Source organism: Glycine max, chromosome 17 (assembly GCF_000004515.6).
Source record: "Glycine max cultivar Williams 82 chromosome 17, Glycine_max_v4.0, whole genome shotgun sequence".
Taxonomy (NCBI): domain Eukaryota; kingdom Viridiplantae; phylum Streptophyta; class Magnoliopsida; order Fabales; family Fabaceae; genus Glycine; species Glycine max.
This window is the reverse complement of record NC_038253.2, coordinates 2294882-2312837: the sequence shown is the minus strand read 5'-3', so window position 1 is coordinate 2312837 and position 17956 is coordinate 2294882. Positions and strand designations below refer to the sequence as shown.

The following is a 17956-nucleotide window of genomic DNA, read 5'->3' as shown; positions in this document are numbered from 1 at the left end:
TCCCTTACACTTTTGCAACTTTGTTAATCGGATATCCATGTTTCATTGTAGTTTTTTCCCGACAAATCTGACACGGTATACGTTTTTGTGCAGTGATTCAGTGAATGTTGGGTAGGAAAGAGTTGCAGAAAAACAATAAGAATGAAATTGAATATTATTATAATATGTGGTAAGTATCTATGAATATATTATGCAGTAATAAAAAAAATGAAATAATAATAAATGAATTGATAGGAAATATAAGAGAATGAGACGTGAAGTTCATGCAAGACAGGAGAAGACAAAATTGAGAAGTGAACTATACAGTATAGAGAAAGAGGCGCCATAAATTGAAACCTTTGTGTCCACTAGTTGTCTAAATTAGTATATATGATATATCCCTCTCTTTTTCTTCAATTTCTTTTCCATTTGATTTTTCTTGGCTAGGAACCTCTGCCTTATCTCTATCAAGCAAATATGCATAACAAATCCCTTTGCCCTACTTTTGGGGTGTGAAAACAAGTTGATCAATGTCAACGGGGATGTTGGACTTTGAACTGATCGAACCAGAAACTGCTAACGAGCAATAGTATACACTTCACCTAGCTAGCTCTCCATGCAGTGTAACTGTTACACAACTTCCTCTCATGATCGTCCTAATAATTTCACATAATCAAACTTTTATTACATCCTCACCCTATTGGCATATTGAATTTTTACTAAAGAAATAGTAGTAACTAACAAGCCAATTTTTAATACATTCCTTTAAATATTTTTTAAAAAAAATTCATTTTGTATAATTAAGCCAAATCTCAAATGTCATTTCCATTCCAAAGTGGACTCAAATAGTTTCAAAATGAACTTGATCTGTTGTAACTTTTCTAACACCCTATTGTTTTTACTTACATTTGACTGGTATATGATGACATCATAAATATATAATATACTCAATCAAACAAGTTCTACCAACAATATATCATTAAAAAAAATAGGTAAAAATGAAAGTTATGATAGTAGGTTTGATGTATGTCCCCGTAATCAAACCCCATTTATTATTCTGACAGCATGCTGGCAAAAGAAACCAGGTTATGTATCCTATCCAATAAACGTAACAAATAAGTTTTTATAAGTTGATTTTGTGGTGGAAAAGTGGCAATGGCGGCCCTATGAAGTAGCAACCCCGATTAAAAAAGGTAAGTTAGGAACAGACTGCACCCTGCAAAAACAACCTTTCTGTCAGAAAAAATAACCTTTTTGTCAGAATATTCAACCTGTGTTCTGTACTTCGACCTACCATTACTTTGTTAGTTACGAGTAATGTTACTAGTTTCAAGCGTCCACGTCGATGCTCCCACTACCTTTATATATACAGTACTCGTATTTGCTACAGTGAGGATGCAGCTAGCCCCATGCAAATTAGACTTTTCATTCATCAATAGTAATCCCAGCTACTCCATCTAGTGAGTAACACAAGAACACTTACTTCTGTGTGACCCAAAATTCATTTAAGAGAAAAAGAAAAAAAAGTGTCAATGGGAAGAGCTCCTTGCTGTGAGAAGGTGGGGTTGAAGAAGGGAAGATGGACAGCTGAAGAGGATAAGATCTTGACTGATTACATCCAAGAAAATGGTGAGGGATCATGGAGGTCCTTGCCCAAGAATGCAGGTGTGTATTTACACATCCATAATTCCATGTACACACATATGTTAAAGGCATATACTCACACATCGCATGGTGTTATATATGTTATGATTTTCATGTTGTGTTTGTGTTCATTGGTTACATCTTTGAAATTTTTTAGTATTTAACTGAGCCGAATGGTATCATGTAACTGATCTTACCTTGTGGAATTAATTATAAGGCTTTGTTTTTGTTGTTGTTTGTGTTGATCGGTTAATTAATGATTTGAACTATGTATTTGTGCATATGAAGGTTTGTTAAGATGTGGGAAAAGTTGTAGACTGAGGTGGATCAACTACTTGAGATCAGATGTGAAGAGAGGTAACATCACTCCTCAAGAAGAAGAGATCATTGTCAAGTTGCATGCTGTTCTGGGTAACAGGTGCGCCTCTTCCCTCCCAAAACAAAAGTGTCCTTTTGATTAACATTTGTGAATATTTTTTCCAATTAACTGTTGCTGTTCAAAATATATGAAATTGATTGAACTCCACTCATTCAATTAATCGATACTCAGTTAAACATGGAATTTCGTCATTTAGTGATTGATCATAACAGTAGAGTGGACCAGAAATTCTATATATATTATATCCCCCAGTGTCAGTGATACGTGTAAGAAATATTCAACTCGTAAACCTAGTTAACATTCTGAAATTATTCATAAAATGATAATGAATCCTTTGAGGCTGGGAATGGCACCCCAAAGAAGGAATTTGTTGCAAAAGAACAACAACGATTCTTGGGCGCGCCGTTTCACCTCCAAGACCATATAATTATAAAACAAAAAATTATCTTTCTCCGACAATAAAATCTGCTATAATTAATTAATTAATTCGCAACCAACTATAAATAATTATGAGCTTAAGCTAGCTACATCCTACTTCCATTTACCTTGCTCTCAAATTCAATTCAATTTATTAGAAGGATGGAGACGATCAAGATAAAAATTTAGAGTCACTTAGTAACAGATACTTGCCCTAATACTGTGTCGTGAATAAACAATTTCAAAAGCTTGATTTGTTCTTCTTCTTCTTCTTTTTTTTTTTTTGAAAAGCTAAGAGATAAAGATTCATTAAAAAATAAAACTCAAGCACAAGAAGTGCCCAAGTGACTTAATTTGTTCATTATTAAAGACAAATGGTTTTATCTCTAACAAGCTCGTACAATCCTTTTTTCTCAATTCTCACCAATCATTTGAAATATCGACAATGCAAACTACGCATGTTGTTTAGCGTTTACCATCACGAAGATGAATAATTAAGCATTAATGAGTAATTTGCATTTATTCTTGAACATTCCAAGGGTGGGGAATACAAAGATGCCCTTTTGTCATTTTCATTTATTCTTTCCTACATTTTTATTTTTTCTGAATTGAGTTTAGTAAGACATGATTAAATACAAAGGAATTTATATTTTGGAAGATCTATTGTGTTAATCTAATTTTGAAATTGTTTGGTCATAGGTGGTCTGTAATAGCAGGACATTTACCAGGTCGCACGGACAATGAAATAAAGAACTATTGGAATTCCCATTTGAGGAGAAAAATTTACTGCTTCATGAAGTCCTTAAATGAGTCCCTCCCTCCCATTGACATGGCTGCTGTAAACGTAGCTGCTAACTCCAAGAGAAGAACCGGTGGCCGAGGCACAAAAACTCAACAAACCATACAAGAGGACAAGAACGTGGCTTATAACACAAGCCAAGTGCCTCAAGTTCAACCAACGCTCAAAAGAAGTGCAACTTCACAAAGTTTCATTAATGATGAGGAGAACCCAACAGAATATAGTTTGGATGGTTATTGTGAGAACACATATGGCACAACCGCTTCATGCCTCAGCAGCATGGATGAAGTTGAGGCCTTGGGACCTTACCAATGGTTAGATGATGAAATCATGAAACTTACTCACATGTTTGAAAATGGGGTGCTCGTAAACCAAGGTGGAGTTTTAACCAATAATGAAGAGTGGCTTAGTAGAAATTATGACTGTGGACTAATGGGAGCAAATAATGAAGAAAGCAAAAGTGGTGTTTGGAGCTCATCTAATGCAGAAAGTGGAGAGTGGAACACTACTAGCTGTTCGTCAGTGAATTCTGTCTATGACTATCATCATCATCAGTGGCCTGATATGCAATTAGAAGGTAGTGTTGATCAATCCTATAATCCTTGGGATTTTTGTGAAGAAAACCAGAACGAGGCTAATTGCTTTTGGGGTACTACTGGCCATAATGAAGGAAATGGCTTTTACCAGTGATCGATCGATTGCATGCGCTGAATTGGGGGAAATGATTTACATATATATAGTAGTGTAATAAAAGTTTATGATCCGAAGATAAAAGCCTATCAGTTTCTGCATGCTGCCATGCAAAAAGATCATAAAAATTGCTAGAACTTATTTTGTATGCCCGTAGAGTATGGTAAAATTATCTTGGTATGTTTTTAAAATGTTGTGAAAATTGTTTGATCAGAAGAGTACTGTATTAGATGTACCAACAAAAGAAGAGTGTATTATTTGAGTTTATAGTTAGTTCAAATTTTATGAATAATTAGTTTTTGACACAATATCCAACTTTTTTTTAACAAAAGATTGTCATTTTTGTCAGGAAGTTTAAAGTGATCTTATCCAAGTTTGAAGTGATCATAGTTAATTTCGTTTTTTTTTTCACGTCAATTTTGCCAAAAATTACCTGCATGGTCTTTAATTTTACTGTTAATATTATTTTTTATACATTAGAAATTAATAGAATGTAAGTTGAAAAAATCGAGCAATTGAGTAATGATTGCAAAACCTTATAGCTACTTTCTAATCAATTTGAATTATATTTTTACATATTTTATATTCCTTTTATTAGTTTTTTAAATTCTAATTATATCACTTGTTAGATTTTTTTTTTATCTCTTCTCCAAGAACACACTCGATTCAAGGTGTGTGTGCACGTGGAACACTAAATTTTAGATTTGATTTTCCCTCACTAAATTTTACAAAAATTGAAATGCAATAGGCAAGGTTATCAAACTCGAAAGTTTACGCAAACTCGTGAAAGTTTCATAAACTCAACTCGTAGACTTAACTCGTAGACTTGTAAGAGTCTACTTCATAGAAAAATAATAATAAAATGTCTATAAATAACATATTAATTAAACATTTCAATAGTATAATAAAGCAAAAGAATAAATCATAAAGTTCAGAATATTTAAATAATCAAGTGTAGTAATAATACATCACTATTAGACAATAACTTGTAGAGGTTATAATAGTGATAAATCATTATCATCGAGGATTTGATGTTATTAGAGAACAAGGGTTTGATATTATTAACGGTGATAATTTTGTATTTGAGAATAATACACTAAATGAAGGTATGTTGAAGGCTAAATAGACAGAAAACAATAAAAAAAATGACTTATATTTTGGTCTAATTTTTTTAACTTGTTAACTTGTTGACTCGGTGGTAAACTCGAGAGTTTACCGAATTTACATAGAGTTTCCCAGAATTTACTAAAAAAAGAGTTTACTCAAGAGTCAACTCTATAGAGTACAAGTGGACTCGTAAACTCGTAAGAGTTAACGAATTAACTCGAAAGTTTGATAACCATGACAATAGGTGTAACCATGAATTTTCTTTGCGATACAATGAAATCTCTTAATTTGATTTGTACACTGACAATCAAGCTTATGATTAATGATAATTTTTTTTAATTTTCTCTGGCATGCAAGGTAAAAAAAAAGGAGGTGATTTGAATGCAAAAACTCAATGACTTTCATTACTTTTTCTGTATGCATATTGGTTTTATATATGAAGTATCTTATGAATTTTGGTAAACAGAACAACTTTGTATAAGTAGTCATAGTCATTCATGATTATAAGTTGTTGTATGTCTTTTGACGAAGAGAAACAACTTTTTATAGAAAGTCATAATCACTCATGATTATAGATGATCTTATGTGTTTATAAGTTGCAACCGTTTAAAGAGACACATTTTTTCATAATAAAAGACACAATCTTTCATATACATCTTTTTCATCTTTTAAGGAATAGACATATACTTTTATGATTATTTTTTTTACATATTTTCATGACTAACTAAATACACATTTCCATGAAAAAGAGATTACGTTTCATTAATTTAAAAATTTCTCATATTTGAATCCATTCATTGAAATTCTCAAGTAATTATGAAATATTCCTATATTTATTGTTTTCTAAAATAATTCTCAAGCAAAACTTGCTTTTGCTTTTAATATATTTTTGTGTATCATTAATATTCAAACCTATAAAAGGAGGTAAATATACATTTTTTGTGCATGCTAGCTCTAGGAGTGTTCAAGCCTAATCTCCTCAAGACTAAGAAATTACTAAAGTAGGTATATGATCATCTTCCAATATTGTTTTTATTTGTTTTTTTATATATACACTTCTATGGAATCAAATTCTTGACAAGGTATTTAAGAAACTCAATCACTTTTCAATTGTGTCAAATTTTATTGGTAAAATAGGTATCATTCATTCGGTTTTGTTATCCTTAAATTTGTATTTAATGTTACCTTAGATTTTTAAGAAAGAACAATTTTCTTTCTTTTTCTTTTAAATGGACTAATAAAAAAAAGAGAAAATTAAGAGTAAAAGGTTAATATGGTATATTGTAGTTGACAGTTGATAAATAATCACGTCTTTTATGTATGTTTAGATATTCAATTCTCACATTTGTGTATGAAAAATATATGTCGAAAGAAGTTGATTTTTTAAATAAATCTTAATATTTCAAAATGTTTAACTATGTATGAGTTAGAGGAAATTTTGGGTTAAAAATAAAAATAAATAAATAAGTAAAACGGGCATGAAAAGCAAGACATTTGTCTCATGTTTCATAAATATAAATATGAGAAATGTCTATAATTGCAGGATTACAGCAACGAAGTCATCAATCATCAATCAAAGAATTAAATATTTGGTCAAGTTTATTAATAGAGATGCCATGTGGAGGGGGCAAGCACACACAGTAATTATAATTCAGTGGGAAAATGCTAAAAATCAAATCTCACACAATCACTGATTGAGGTGTATTATAATTGCAGGATTTCAGCAACGAAGTCATCAACCAAAGAATTAAATATTTGGTCTTCAACCAGTGAACCAAGTTGATAAGTATCAACCTCAAAATCTAGCCATCGCCCATATTCGATGCTCATGTCCCTATCTACGAGTTCATCCACCATTGAATCCCCCATGTCCCTCCAGCTTGAAATTTCCTTGTACACTTCCCTTGCCAACCATTCATTTCTTTTCACCATTGCAACCCCTTTGCCCCACATTTTGTACCCTCCACCAACATAACGCCTGCATCTTAAGTCCAAACTCTCACTCACACAATCAAATATAACTTTCCTTCTCATCCTACACTCACCACCATCACTCTCAAACCTTCTTCCTCTTCGACTTTCCAACTGGTTGAACAGATGAGGGTTCACAATGTCACGAGCTCTACCAAGAGAAAAGTCCATGTACATCAACTCCACATTACACAATATATCATTCACATAATCTAACTCCCATGTTCTTGATCCTCCAAACTTCATTTGAGAACATGGACTTGCTTGTTTCTTTAGCACGGTCGAACTTGATGCTGAATCAAACAATTCTGTATCAGCTTCTGCATGATGGTACTTTCTAGAGGAATTCAAGCCACTTCCTGAGCCCACAACCTGCTTCCTGAAAGTAGATATAGTAAAGATTAGCATTCCAGTCCTGACTTGACTCATGAAATAACTCATCTCACAAGGAATAATGTATTGTCTATATTCAAGAAGAAACATAAAACCGCTTTTACCTGTTTTGATCTACTGAACTAGCAGCATTTGTGCTGAATGGAGATTCACAGCTTTGAGTAGAGAAAGAAGGGTCAAGAACAGACATTGGACTCGGCTGTCCGGGACTGAATAACTCTGCTTCCATAGGATTGATCTTACACTCCTCCATCTTATCAACCAGTAAAATATGTTGAGTTAGTTACATTCAATGGTAGTATGGTACAATCATAAGGACTATTATGCCTCCAATCAACATTAGGGTGATTCTACTATATGACGCAATTGATACTTTCAATGACATTGTCCATACATGCCTGAAAGAGGATAATAACAATTAACAGCAAAAGCTAAAATATTCTCACATACCCAGAGTCTATGCTTGGATGATATTTCTGGAAGACAAGTGAAGGAAATGTCACATTCACGGCTACTGAATAATTTGTCTGTCCAGATCATGTCTTGGTCGGTCTTCTGTTGCAATTCCAGAAATAGGTTGACTGAATTAAGGGTGGAGACAAGATCTTTTGATTTTGGTACAGTACTGGAAGGTGACCTTGCTTTGAAGGAGTCATCACAAGAATTACTGGAAGGTGACCTTGCTTTGAAGGAGTCATCACAAGAATTCTCAACTCCATATGTTAATTCCCTCAGCTTCTGATCCAAAAGGATACCTAAGGCATCGCCACCAATAGCATTGTATCCTACCAGAGTCCTTGTACTATCAGTGTCAATGTCAGTGTCAAGCAACACTCTTCTAATATGCTGATCCAAAGAAAGGCTATCAGTCTTCAGGCCAGTTTGTCCAGATGTCTCAAAATCAGAATTGCATCTTGTCAATGGCGTCGTAAATGTGAAGGAAACTACATCCATGTCTTTATTTTTTACTTCTTCAGCCCCACCATGGTGTTTATTACTAACTAAATTAGACTTAACAGGCTTCTGAGTTTTGTCAATAAACAAATTATCAACAACCCTATCATTCCAGTCCCTGTCTGTGGTCCTCTTCTTCCTTGGGAAATTGTTGGTACGAGTAAATAAGACTTCCTTTTCACTATCTGTCACATTCATGGATGATTTTTTGGGCCCAACTTTAGATTTTGCAGTGGCTTTACTACTAGAGCTTCTATGACATCCACAAGAGGAATCCCCAGTCACAACTTTCCTACCGTTTGAATTGGAAACCAGTGGCTTTGATGGTAGTTTGTCTTTTTCCATTGAACAATTCTGTTTCAGATTATTCTGCCTGAGGACACCAGAAGCATCTTGACCAGAGGATTTCTTATGCAAACTTCTATGAACATTAGCCTTCAGAGATTGCTGGGGGGTTTTAATGTCATATTGTTCTTTCTGCTCTACCAAACTTTTTCCACTACTAAAGCTCAAGCCTTCCCTTCTTTGAACATTCACTTTTGCTTGGATTGCAAGTGAAATAGACTTCCCTTTATTTTTCAAAGAAGAATCTTCTTCTGCTTGAGAGGATGATCTGACTTGTGTATCCACAGATCCATTCCAACTTCTGTTGAAAGATTGTCCCTTTAGATACTGGGCATCATAAGACTCAGCCGACCTTTGAGAAGGTTTCGAAAGCCTGATAGTTCTATGAGAAGTTTCTCTTTTTTCTTTTAGATCTCTAACTCTAGAAGTTAATGAAGATGACCCAATTAGAGGTCCTTTTTGTAAAGCCTCCGCTTTTTCTTTAAAATCTCTAACCCTCAGTGATACTGTTGATGATGCTACCAGAGGGGTTTTAGCCTTTGTAGTAGCTTGGGGGCCAGGTTCAATAATTCTTGCAGCAGCCTCCATTATATAAGTAGCATTATTTGCTGGAACAAAGCCAGGGCTCTTAATTGGGGACAAAAGTTTATGGTGTGCAAAAGGAATAGATTTAGCTGATTTGGGAGGCATTACTTCTGTTTGAAACTTTTCAATCGGCCTGCTACGGGTCTGTTGAGGCTTTTCCTCCATGAAGTTCCTAGAAGATCCCTCAGCTTTTTCAATCGACTTTCCAGAATACAGGATCTGATGGTCATGCAGATGATTAAATTTTGTTCTCCAGTACAGCACATCTTGAAGAGATTGGCTGTCAAAGTATGGGGTAAAATATGGATCCAGAAAACTGGAAGAGGGCAATGAATCTAATCCCATAAGCCTGGCAACTACACCAGGGCTCCTTGTTCCACAAACTTCATCATCTATAACAGATGAAGCACAACTATGATCACTACATTCTCTAATACCTTTCCCTACTCCAATTTCATCATCTTCGTCCACCTGAAAGAATTAAACAACTGATGAAGTTTCATTACAAAATATATAAAATAAAAATTGGGAGCATAAGTGATAGTGATACCAGATAGGGCAGCACCATTGCCATGTTGCCATCAACCTTTCTTCTCTGTTTTGAGGACTCTGCAAATGATGAAGAAAAAAGAAACCAAAAGCAAAACATCAAATGAAAAGACCAATAAAACTTTATTCAAGTACTACAATTGACAATAGACACAAGCACTTCATCACATTATAAATAAGCAGAACCTCTAAATATGTACCTGGCAAATCTGACTTGGCTGCAAATAATTTCTTACGAGATTTTGAGGTCCAGTCAAACAAGTGGAAGAAACCACCAACATATCCACCTTCATTTTTTGCTCCTTTCTCAACTCTCATTTTCAAAGCAGAATTTAGTAAACCTTCAAGATATATTGATGAAAGAAAAAGTTCGGGAAATGCTGTTAGTCGAGCAAGAAATACCATCTATAATCCATTCAAATTTAAAATTGTGTTTGGAGATGGATGGAATGGGATGGGATGAACAAAATTACCACACCATTGTTGTGATATCTTATGATGGAGTGGAGGAAAGTTTTTATTCCATTGTTTGACAAGCAAATGAAATAATATAAAAAGAGGTATTGAACAGAATAGATTCCATGAGTTTCCATTCCATTCCATCCTATAAATTGAATAATCCAAACAATGACAGCTACTACTATTTCATTCCATCACTTTCCATAAATCCAAACATAGAATGACTGATAAGGAAAGCATGTTCCAATCCTCAATAACAACATACCAGGGAACAGATGAACTAACCAATTATTTACTGATGCCATCTAAACCAACTAAATCTCTTAAGTTTGTTTTGGAGATAGGCAACAGCACACGAGTGGACCAAACCTATTTGCTCGTGTTACTAGAGTCAAGACCATAATTTTTCATTACCCAGACAATAGAATCTCATATTTCCAGACATTACCCAACTTATGAACTTAAGGTAACCAATAGCCATGCCATATATCTTCCAAACCTGTTTCAACTGATCAAGTAGAAAAATCTAAAGATCCTTTACTGAATTTGAGCTAAAATCAAGTATAAATATATGTTCCTTAATTAAAAGGAAAGATAGTGTAATAATGGTGAAAAACAAAAGTTTTTGCTGATCTTAGATATCTAAGTAAAACCCGCATCTTTCCAATGATCCATAATGGAGAAGAGGAAACAGAGGCATGCACAAGATATGCTTATATACTTCTCTGACCCAATCTGAATATATAAATTATATTCCGTCTATGAAATGATCAACACGCAGTAGCCAAATAAAAAGGAAAAAAGAATCTCAAAAGCCAGAAGAAAAAATAAAAGGACAAGAACCCATTAAAGAAAACGAAGAAAAGAACCAAACTTTACAGTGACATTCGAGTAAGAGCTTACGTTAAGACGCTGAGATGGATCAACAAAGCATTGGGGTCTTCAGCAATCACCGCCAGAACACACAGGTTTTGAGAGTGAGACAGAATAAACACTGAAGTTGTAGATAGAAAATACATCAAATTTGAGGAGAACTGAAGAAGGTAATGCCAGCTCCAGTGAGAAGGTGCAGTTCAACGTTCTAGCAGTAAATGGAAACTGAAATTAAATGCCTTTTATGTCCCAAGAAATGTTTGTTTGAAAAAAAAGAGGCTTTTTTGGCATAATTGCATGTGAGAAAATGGGCAAAGTTTACAACGTCTATGAGATTTCAAATTCCAAACAGGGAAATTCGATGTGCCCATTGTTGACTGCCACGTGTACAACATTTTTTTTATTTGCACACAAAAACAAAGCATCTTTGTACTATGGTTCGTCTAATCATCTTCAAATTAGGTCACCGATCATTTTTAAATAATAATATTTTGGAGACTTAGAGTGAAACAGAAAATTAAAAAATGAGATATACTGTGAGATGAAGAAGAATATATTTTAAAAAAACGATTTTAATTTTTGTAATATAAGAAAAATTATTAAGTTGGAATTTTTTTTCTAACATACTTTATTCGGTATTTGTCTATTTGAGTGTGTAAAAGTTATTACTTTTTAAAGAATAATACAATTTTAATGAGTTATATATCTTTACACATGTGCATTATCCAATTTTAACGTGTAAAAGTTATTAGATGAGTTATTATAAATTCATGATACTGATTTTTATTTCCACATATTAAAAAAGCACATGTGCATTATCCAATAATTATCCAAAAAATAGTAAAATTCACAAACATTATACGGATATTTAATATTTAATTAAAATTTATAACTGAAAAAATTTAAATTAATTATGAATGATGAATGTAATATATACATAATTCTATTTGATAAAGATTTATTAACTGTATAAATTTAAAAATTAAAGAAAAATCATTAAAATAACTATCTAAACTAAGGTACGTTATTAAACAATTTCTTATGGTTAAAAATCACCAAAAGTTATAATAAACTAGATCCAATTAAATTGTTTCAAACAAGTAATTTTTTACAATTTTGAACAGCAAAAAATAAATCATCAGAAAAAAATAATAAAATCAACACCACTTTATCATTTAAGGGCTGGAAGAACAAATTTAAAATACAAAAACATAATAAATCAACATGATATTTTAGTCTAATTTAAAAAAACATAATAAATCAACATAATAAATAGAAATACAAAAACATAATAAATCAACATGATATTTTAGTCTAATTTTAAATAAATAAAAAAATACGTATATACACTTATCAGACTTGACGCATGAAGCTAGCCTAAAGCGTAGAAATTTAGAAACTAACTTTTAGGTTGCATTTAAAGTGATTTTCAGTTAAAGTTTTCGATTCTTGTTTTTAAAAAATAATATGTGAAGTTAATCATCACATGAGGCTGTAACGAGAGGATCAGGAGTGAGAACACAAAGGCAATATTATATCATGTATTATAAGATTAATAAAATAATTTAAATATTAACAATTTATACTTGAACCTTTTTTTTGTATATACATAGTGTGGATCTTTGTTTGACTCTTTTTTTTTTTTTCAATTAGTTTTATTGATTCTTCATTCTTCACATGTTTTATAGTAGTTTGACTGAGTTTTTCACATGATCGACTAGATGCATGGTTCGTTTTATGAAATTGATGAGGTCTAGTTTTGCGCTAGCAATAGCTTCCCTTCTGGGTCTAGAGACCATGTTTTAATTTGTTTGTTTTATTTTGTGTAAATTCCATGGAAATAAGGGGAAAGAATGGGAAAGAGAGGTATGGACAATATCGTCATTTGCTTGGTATAATAAGTTTGCAAAATGCCAAAGAAATAGTTCAAATGATACCAATTATGTGTATCTGGCATATTTTGTTTCCTTTCCTTGTGGTCATACTCAGAGTGAAGGAAGATTTATGCGATCGCATCAAAATTTAGTTTGCGATGTTATACGAGTTTCCAAAGATAATGAAATAATTTTTGCAGTAAAAAGAACATGATTTTTAAGTTTTTCATATTATTTATAGGATATTCGCAGCGATTGTAAATTCATATTAATTTTTAAATATATTTTTTAAGATAAAACTTAAAACTGACTCTTAACTCAATTTTTAAAATAAAAATTTATTTTGCTTTTTAAGTTTCACCGTTATATGTTACTCTTTATCTTTCTTTGTTTGATTTCCTAGGAATGAAAAAAGGGGAATTTACAAAGAGAAACCTCTTGTTGTATTATATTTTCCTTTCATCACATGTTAATATTCCTTCTGGTATTGTTGTTATTTTCTTGTAGGGAATGATACCACTGAAAAGCAAGCGTTGAGTAGATTCCTAACAACAACAATAAAGTGGGTTGATTCGGAGCTGATTCTGCCGTTGTTACGGATATTCACATAGCTAGGTTTTGTTCCAATTGGTGCTGACTGGTGACTTTATTCAATCGTGTAGCCAACTCTTAATTTCATCCTCTCTTGATGCTAAATGGGGCCACGGACTCAGGCCCCAGCATCTGTATAGTAGTACAAGGTCACGCTAGGTGTTAAATGCAAACCCATCCTCATTTCATGGGCCTCTTACATCCAAGAATACCATCAATTATTAAGTTATTCTAAACTATTATTCCTTACTAATATCTATGTGATACTATTTTTTTTTTTAAAAAAATAATTATTAACATTGAATTACATCTCCAAGTATAAATTGATCGAAAACATGAAATGAGTAGTGGTATAGTATAGAACCTCCCTCCTTCCTAATAATTTCTCCAATTTCACACCCAAAGGCACTAATAGGAGTGTTATTGTTGCTGACATTAATCCGCTCCAAGTGTGTGCGTGATTATGTAGAAGAGAAAGAGAAAAAAAATAGAATAGAATTAAGTAAAAAAAATAGAATTAAAGTAGAGAAAAAAAGAAGATAAAATCCATCCTAATTTTGGAAAATTAATTTTTGAATAATAATTTTTTCTCTTCAACCTGACCACTCCTAATATATAACTTCAGAAAGAAAGAAGTATGCCAGCAGAGAGCAAAACCGGGAAGGGAGTACCATGATCCGCATTTTCGCATCAATATTATATCCCGCCATCATAAAGTAGCACTTAATTTATTTGGATTAACTTCCACTTTACAAAAGTTTATAATTATAAGACCGTGTTATTAAGATTTTTTCGAGGTAAAAATGCCAATTCTATTGTAGTTATAAATGCTTACAAAAACAAGTCAAACTTTCAAAAATTAAGATAAATAAGTTAATTTTAATTTATATAAATTTTTGTTTTATTTATTTATTCATTAGAAGTTCTTTCAAATGAAGTCTATTTCTTCAAAACCTTCTCTTATTCCCCGTTCTATGAGTAAAAAGAGCCTGAAATTATATATATAAAAAAAAGTTCAAAAGTTACAAACTGAAGATAGCACATAAATTTGGGAGAAGCCTTGTTTATCTATCTGTTCGGAGGGTGAAGCTGTTGGACTTCTTCGGGCTTTGAAGTGGGTGGCGGATCAAGGTTTTAGTAAGTTAAGGTGCTTTTAGAGTTGGACTGCAAGCCTAAGAGTTTTTTTTTTATTGTATTTACAATTGCATCATTAATGAAATGATTTTGCTACTGTCAAAATTAAGAACAAAAGGTAGCACATAAATAATTACTATACCAAACACATAAATCAACTAATATAAGATTTTTCAGCTTAATAACTAGTATCTAGTTCATGTGTACTGGATGTACGGATATGCAACTATCATTCATGGTATTTTTTTTTTCCAACTTAATTAAACAAGAGATTATCTCACTGAGACACTCATGAAACATATTTATGGTTCCTCGTATAAAAAAATATATATAATACTCTAAATTTTATATTACAGCTACAAATTAAATATTCAATGTTTGTCATTGACAAGGTTTTAAATTATGCCTGCATCACGATTTGATTACAATCTTTGGTATTGCAAAATCTTAAAGATAAATACATCGATTCTAACTCAATTACCATGACAATGCAGTCACAGAAATAAAAAAAAAAAACGTATTTTACAGCTGGAATCATTATTATGGACAGTTTTTTTTAAACCTTTGTCATTGATTTCAATGGGTCACCTAAAAAACCTAAGATTCAGAAAACTTCAAATCTGTGTAGACTTGGATGGGTTTTGAGTTTCGACGCAAGGTTCGTGGAGAAACGATGCGGCGGAATGACGTGTGTGAGTCTGTGCGGGATGGATGGAAGCTGAGTCATGTATATATTCTCACTTATATCTTGCTTATATACTCTCACTTATGTTTCAAAACTAATATGTACACACATGCATGTATAGTCTCTCTGTGTGTATCTACCTATAAGATACACGCTGTCTCATTTTATTTTATTATACAACAAGCACCAAGCCAGCGGTGAGTATGATTTCAGCATTTGTTCTTAAATTTGTTTTCTGATAAAAAAAAATTTGTTCCTATTCCGTATAAAAAGAAAATCCCAAAACTCAAATATTTTAATGAGATAATCCCCGCATATCCCGAATAATAGAGGAAATTTTGCATCACTGAATTAATGAACAAGAATTTCACGAAACAATTGCCTCTCGAAAATTCACGCATATTCCATTTTGGTATCAAACATTTTGTTGTCTTAGATAACGATGCCTAAAGCGAATTGAAACACACCTGCAGATGAAGCATGTGGGCCATGCATAATCAACGATACATTGTTTTGCTTTAATTTGTTGGCCTGGGGGATCATTGAAAGGAGTAAATTAATTAACGCATGCAGACACACACATGAAATTAATTAATATGCTTTGGCAATATATTTGCAAAGTTACATATAATATAATTAGAAATATCTCAAGCCTCACAGGATTATCTCACCAAACACTATATATATCTCATTTAAGTGTAGCAGTATTAAAGAGATTCGTTTCATCCAATGATTATCCTCTTACAACTGGCTAGAAGTAGGCTTCTCAAAACTGAGTCTAATGTAATTTTTCAATGAATTAAATTAACTTGTTTCAAAGAACGTCGGTTGACATAGGAAAAAGTGAAAGGTACTCACAGCTATAGTTGCATAATTCTGGTTAAAAGAGATTTTCACTGATCGACAATGAAACAAATGTTTCAAATGAAATATTGTTATCATAGACATTATTAGTTAGAACCTTTCGGGGTCAGAATTTTTCATAAATAATTTTTATTGAGACTTTAAAAATTAGTTTTACTTACTTTCAAGATTAATGACTAATTTCATAAATCAATATAACAATTTTAAACCTATTTTATTTTTATTTACATGTTTTTTAAAAAAAGAAAATTTAAAAGATCACTCATTTCATAACTATCAAAAAATATATGTATCTTATTGGTATAAGTAATACTAATTAATTTCATATCTACATAATTTCTGAACTTATTCTGGTGTGATTCAATCGAGATATTAGATCTTTCATCTCTCAATTTTATTGTCTTAATTAAATAATAAGATTAAACGATGTGTCCTCACATTATCATGACTCGATCTATATATGTTAGTGCAAGTATTAAAATTAACAACTAGTCAACCATCACAATTAAGTTATAATAAACCTCATCAAACAAACAAATTTAAGAACCTTTTGACACATCATAGAAACAAATTAAGAACCTACTAAAAGAAATCTAACTTTAGAGACTACTGACGACTAACACATCATAGAAACATAATATGCCCCCTCCCTCACAATCACGTCCAAACTCTGATCATGAGTAGCAGCTTAATTATTACGTACGATAAATCATATTGGCTATAAAAATGACCCTTTCTTTAGTCAAGAAATTAAAATACACTTATTTATCTTACTTCAACATCTTTAAAGATTTTGTGTAGGTCTAATTAATGTAAATCAAATATAAGGAAGATATATGTGACTCCTTAAATACTAAAGTGAAAGCGCAGCACAAGCCTCAGGAGAACTTATAGCGTATAAGGTCCATATATATATGTATATGTACCCAAGACCTAAAAGAAGATGGGTCTGATCTGCCAGAAAGGGGGGGGTTCAGTTCTTGAAGTTCTCTGAGGAGCAAGCTAGTCTGAGGTTGAGATCCACTACATCATTGCCACTCGCTGGCACTGTCCCAAGATGTGATGATCCTGCAGCTGCACTATGAAATTCAAACAAAGCTGCACCAGCAGCAGCACTAGTAATTGCACTACCAACAACACTAACGCTGGGTGAACCATTTGATGCTTCTTTGAACCTATGATGGTACTGATCATGTTGCTGAAGACGGAGAAGATATTTGAACTGGGCTAGCTTAGCACGTTCTTTCCTATGCGCATTTTGGTGGCCTCCTAGTGCTTGAGAATTCGCAAATTGGCGACGACAGTAGCGGCACTTGAATTTCTTGCCACCACTATCGTCGACGACACATGGTATGTCCTCACTAGTGCTTATGGAACCCTTCAAGGGAAAACCAAATAGCTTCATCTTTATAGAGAGATGAAATTAAGGGGGTATCTCATATATCCCTAGCTGATGGCTTGCTTTTGTTTCATTCATAAATCATCATAATACATTACTACCTATGATATCGAGATTTCCATATACGACGCATGTTTATATGTACATGACTGAAGTTTGAGACATGCTTCCGTGTCTATTTATGAGATGGTCTCCAGTTTAGGCCCCCACTACATTAGGTAAAATCGAATTCATGCCCCCACCATTTTTGTCCTTTTCTTTTATT

General features: G+C 32.7%; 3 protein-coding genes across 3 annotated transcripts; 1 reads left to right on the top strand and 2 right to left on the bottom strand.

Annotated features, from left to right (window-relative positions):
• Positions 1–1130: 1130 nt before the first annotated feature.
• Positions 1131–4233, top strand: LOC100805532 (myb-related protein 308). The gene is made up of 3 exons (XM_003550503.4): positions 1131–1644; positions 1912–2041; positions 3119–4233. The coding sequence occupies exons 1-3, from the start codon at positions 1512–1514 to the stop codon at positions 3906–3908; spliced, it is 1053 nt and encodes a 350-aa protein (XP_003550551.1). The 5' UTR covers positions 1131–1511; the 3' UTR covers positions 3909–4233.
• A 2357-nt stretch (positions 4234–6590) lies between these two features.
• LOC100804990 (uncharacterized) lies at positions 6591–11460 on the bottom strand. The gene is made up of 6 exons (XM_003550502.5): positions 11175–11460; positions 10013–10153; positions 9814–9872; positions 7830–9734; positions 7484–7632; positions 6591–7365 (listed from the first exon to the last, which is right to left on the bottom strand). Exons 2-6 carry the CDS (start codon positions 10128–10130, stop codon positions 6720–6722), a joined length of 2877 nt encoding a protein of 958 aa, XP_003550550.1. The 5' UTR covers positions 10131–10153; positions 11175–11460; the 3' UTR covers positions 6591–6719.
• A 5805-nt stretch (positions 11461–17265) lies between these two features.
• LOC102665791 (zinc finger protein 6) lies at positions 17266–17697 on the bottom strand. Its single transcript, XM_006601334.1, has one exon. The coding sequence runs from the start codon at positions 17695–17697 to the stop codon at positions 17266–17268; it is 432 nt and encodes a 143-aa protein (XP_006601397.1).
• Between the last annotated feature and the right edge of the window lie 259 nt (positions 17698–17956).

Bases quoted from the DNA above. Each gene is read 5' to 3' on its own strand.
- LOC100805532 (XM_003550503.4), top strand. From the start codon at position 1,512: ATGGGAAGAGCTCCTTGCTGTGAGAAGGTGGGGTTGAAGAAGGGAAGA. The intron at 1,645-1,911 runs GTGTGTATTTAC...GTGCATATGAAG, and splicing joins GTCCTTGCCCAAGAATGCAG to GTTTGTTAAGATGTGGGAAA. The intron at 2,042-3,118 runs GTGCGCCTCTTC...GTTTGGTCATAG, and splicing joins CATGCTGTTCTGGGTAACAG to GTGGTCTGTAATAGCAGGAC.
- LOC100804990 (XM_003550502.5), bottom strand. From the start codon at position 10,130: ATGAGAGTTGAGAAAGGAGCAAAAAATGAAGGTGGATATGTTGGTGGT. The intron at 9,873-10,012 runs GTACATATTTAG...CATCATTTGCAG, and splicing joins AGCCAAGTCAGATTTGCCAG to AGTCCTCAAAACAGAGAAGA. The intron at 7,366-7,483 runs GTAAAAGCGGTT...ATCTACTTTCAG, and splicing joins AGTTCAGTAGATCAAAACAG to GAAGCAGGTTGTGGGCTCAG.
- LOC102665791 (XM_006601334.1), bottom strand. From the start codon at position 17,697: ATGAAGCTATTTGGTTTTCCCTTGAAGGGTTCCATAAGCACTAGTGAG.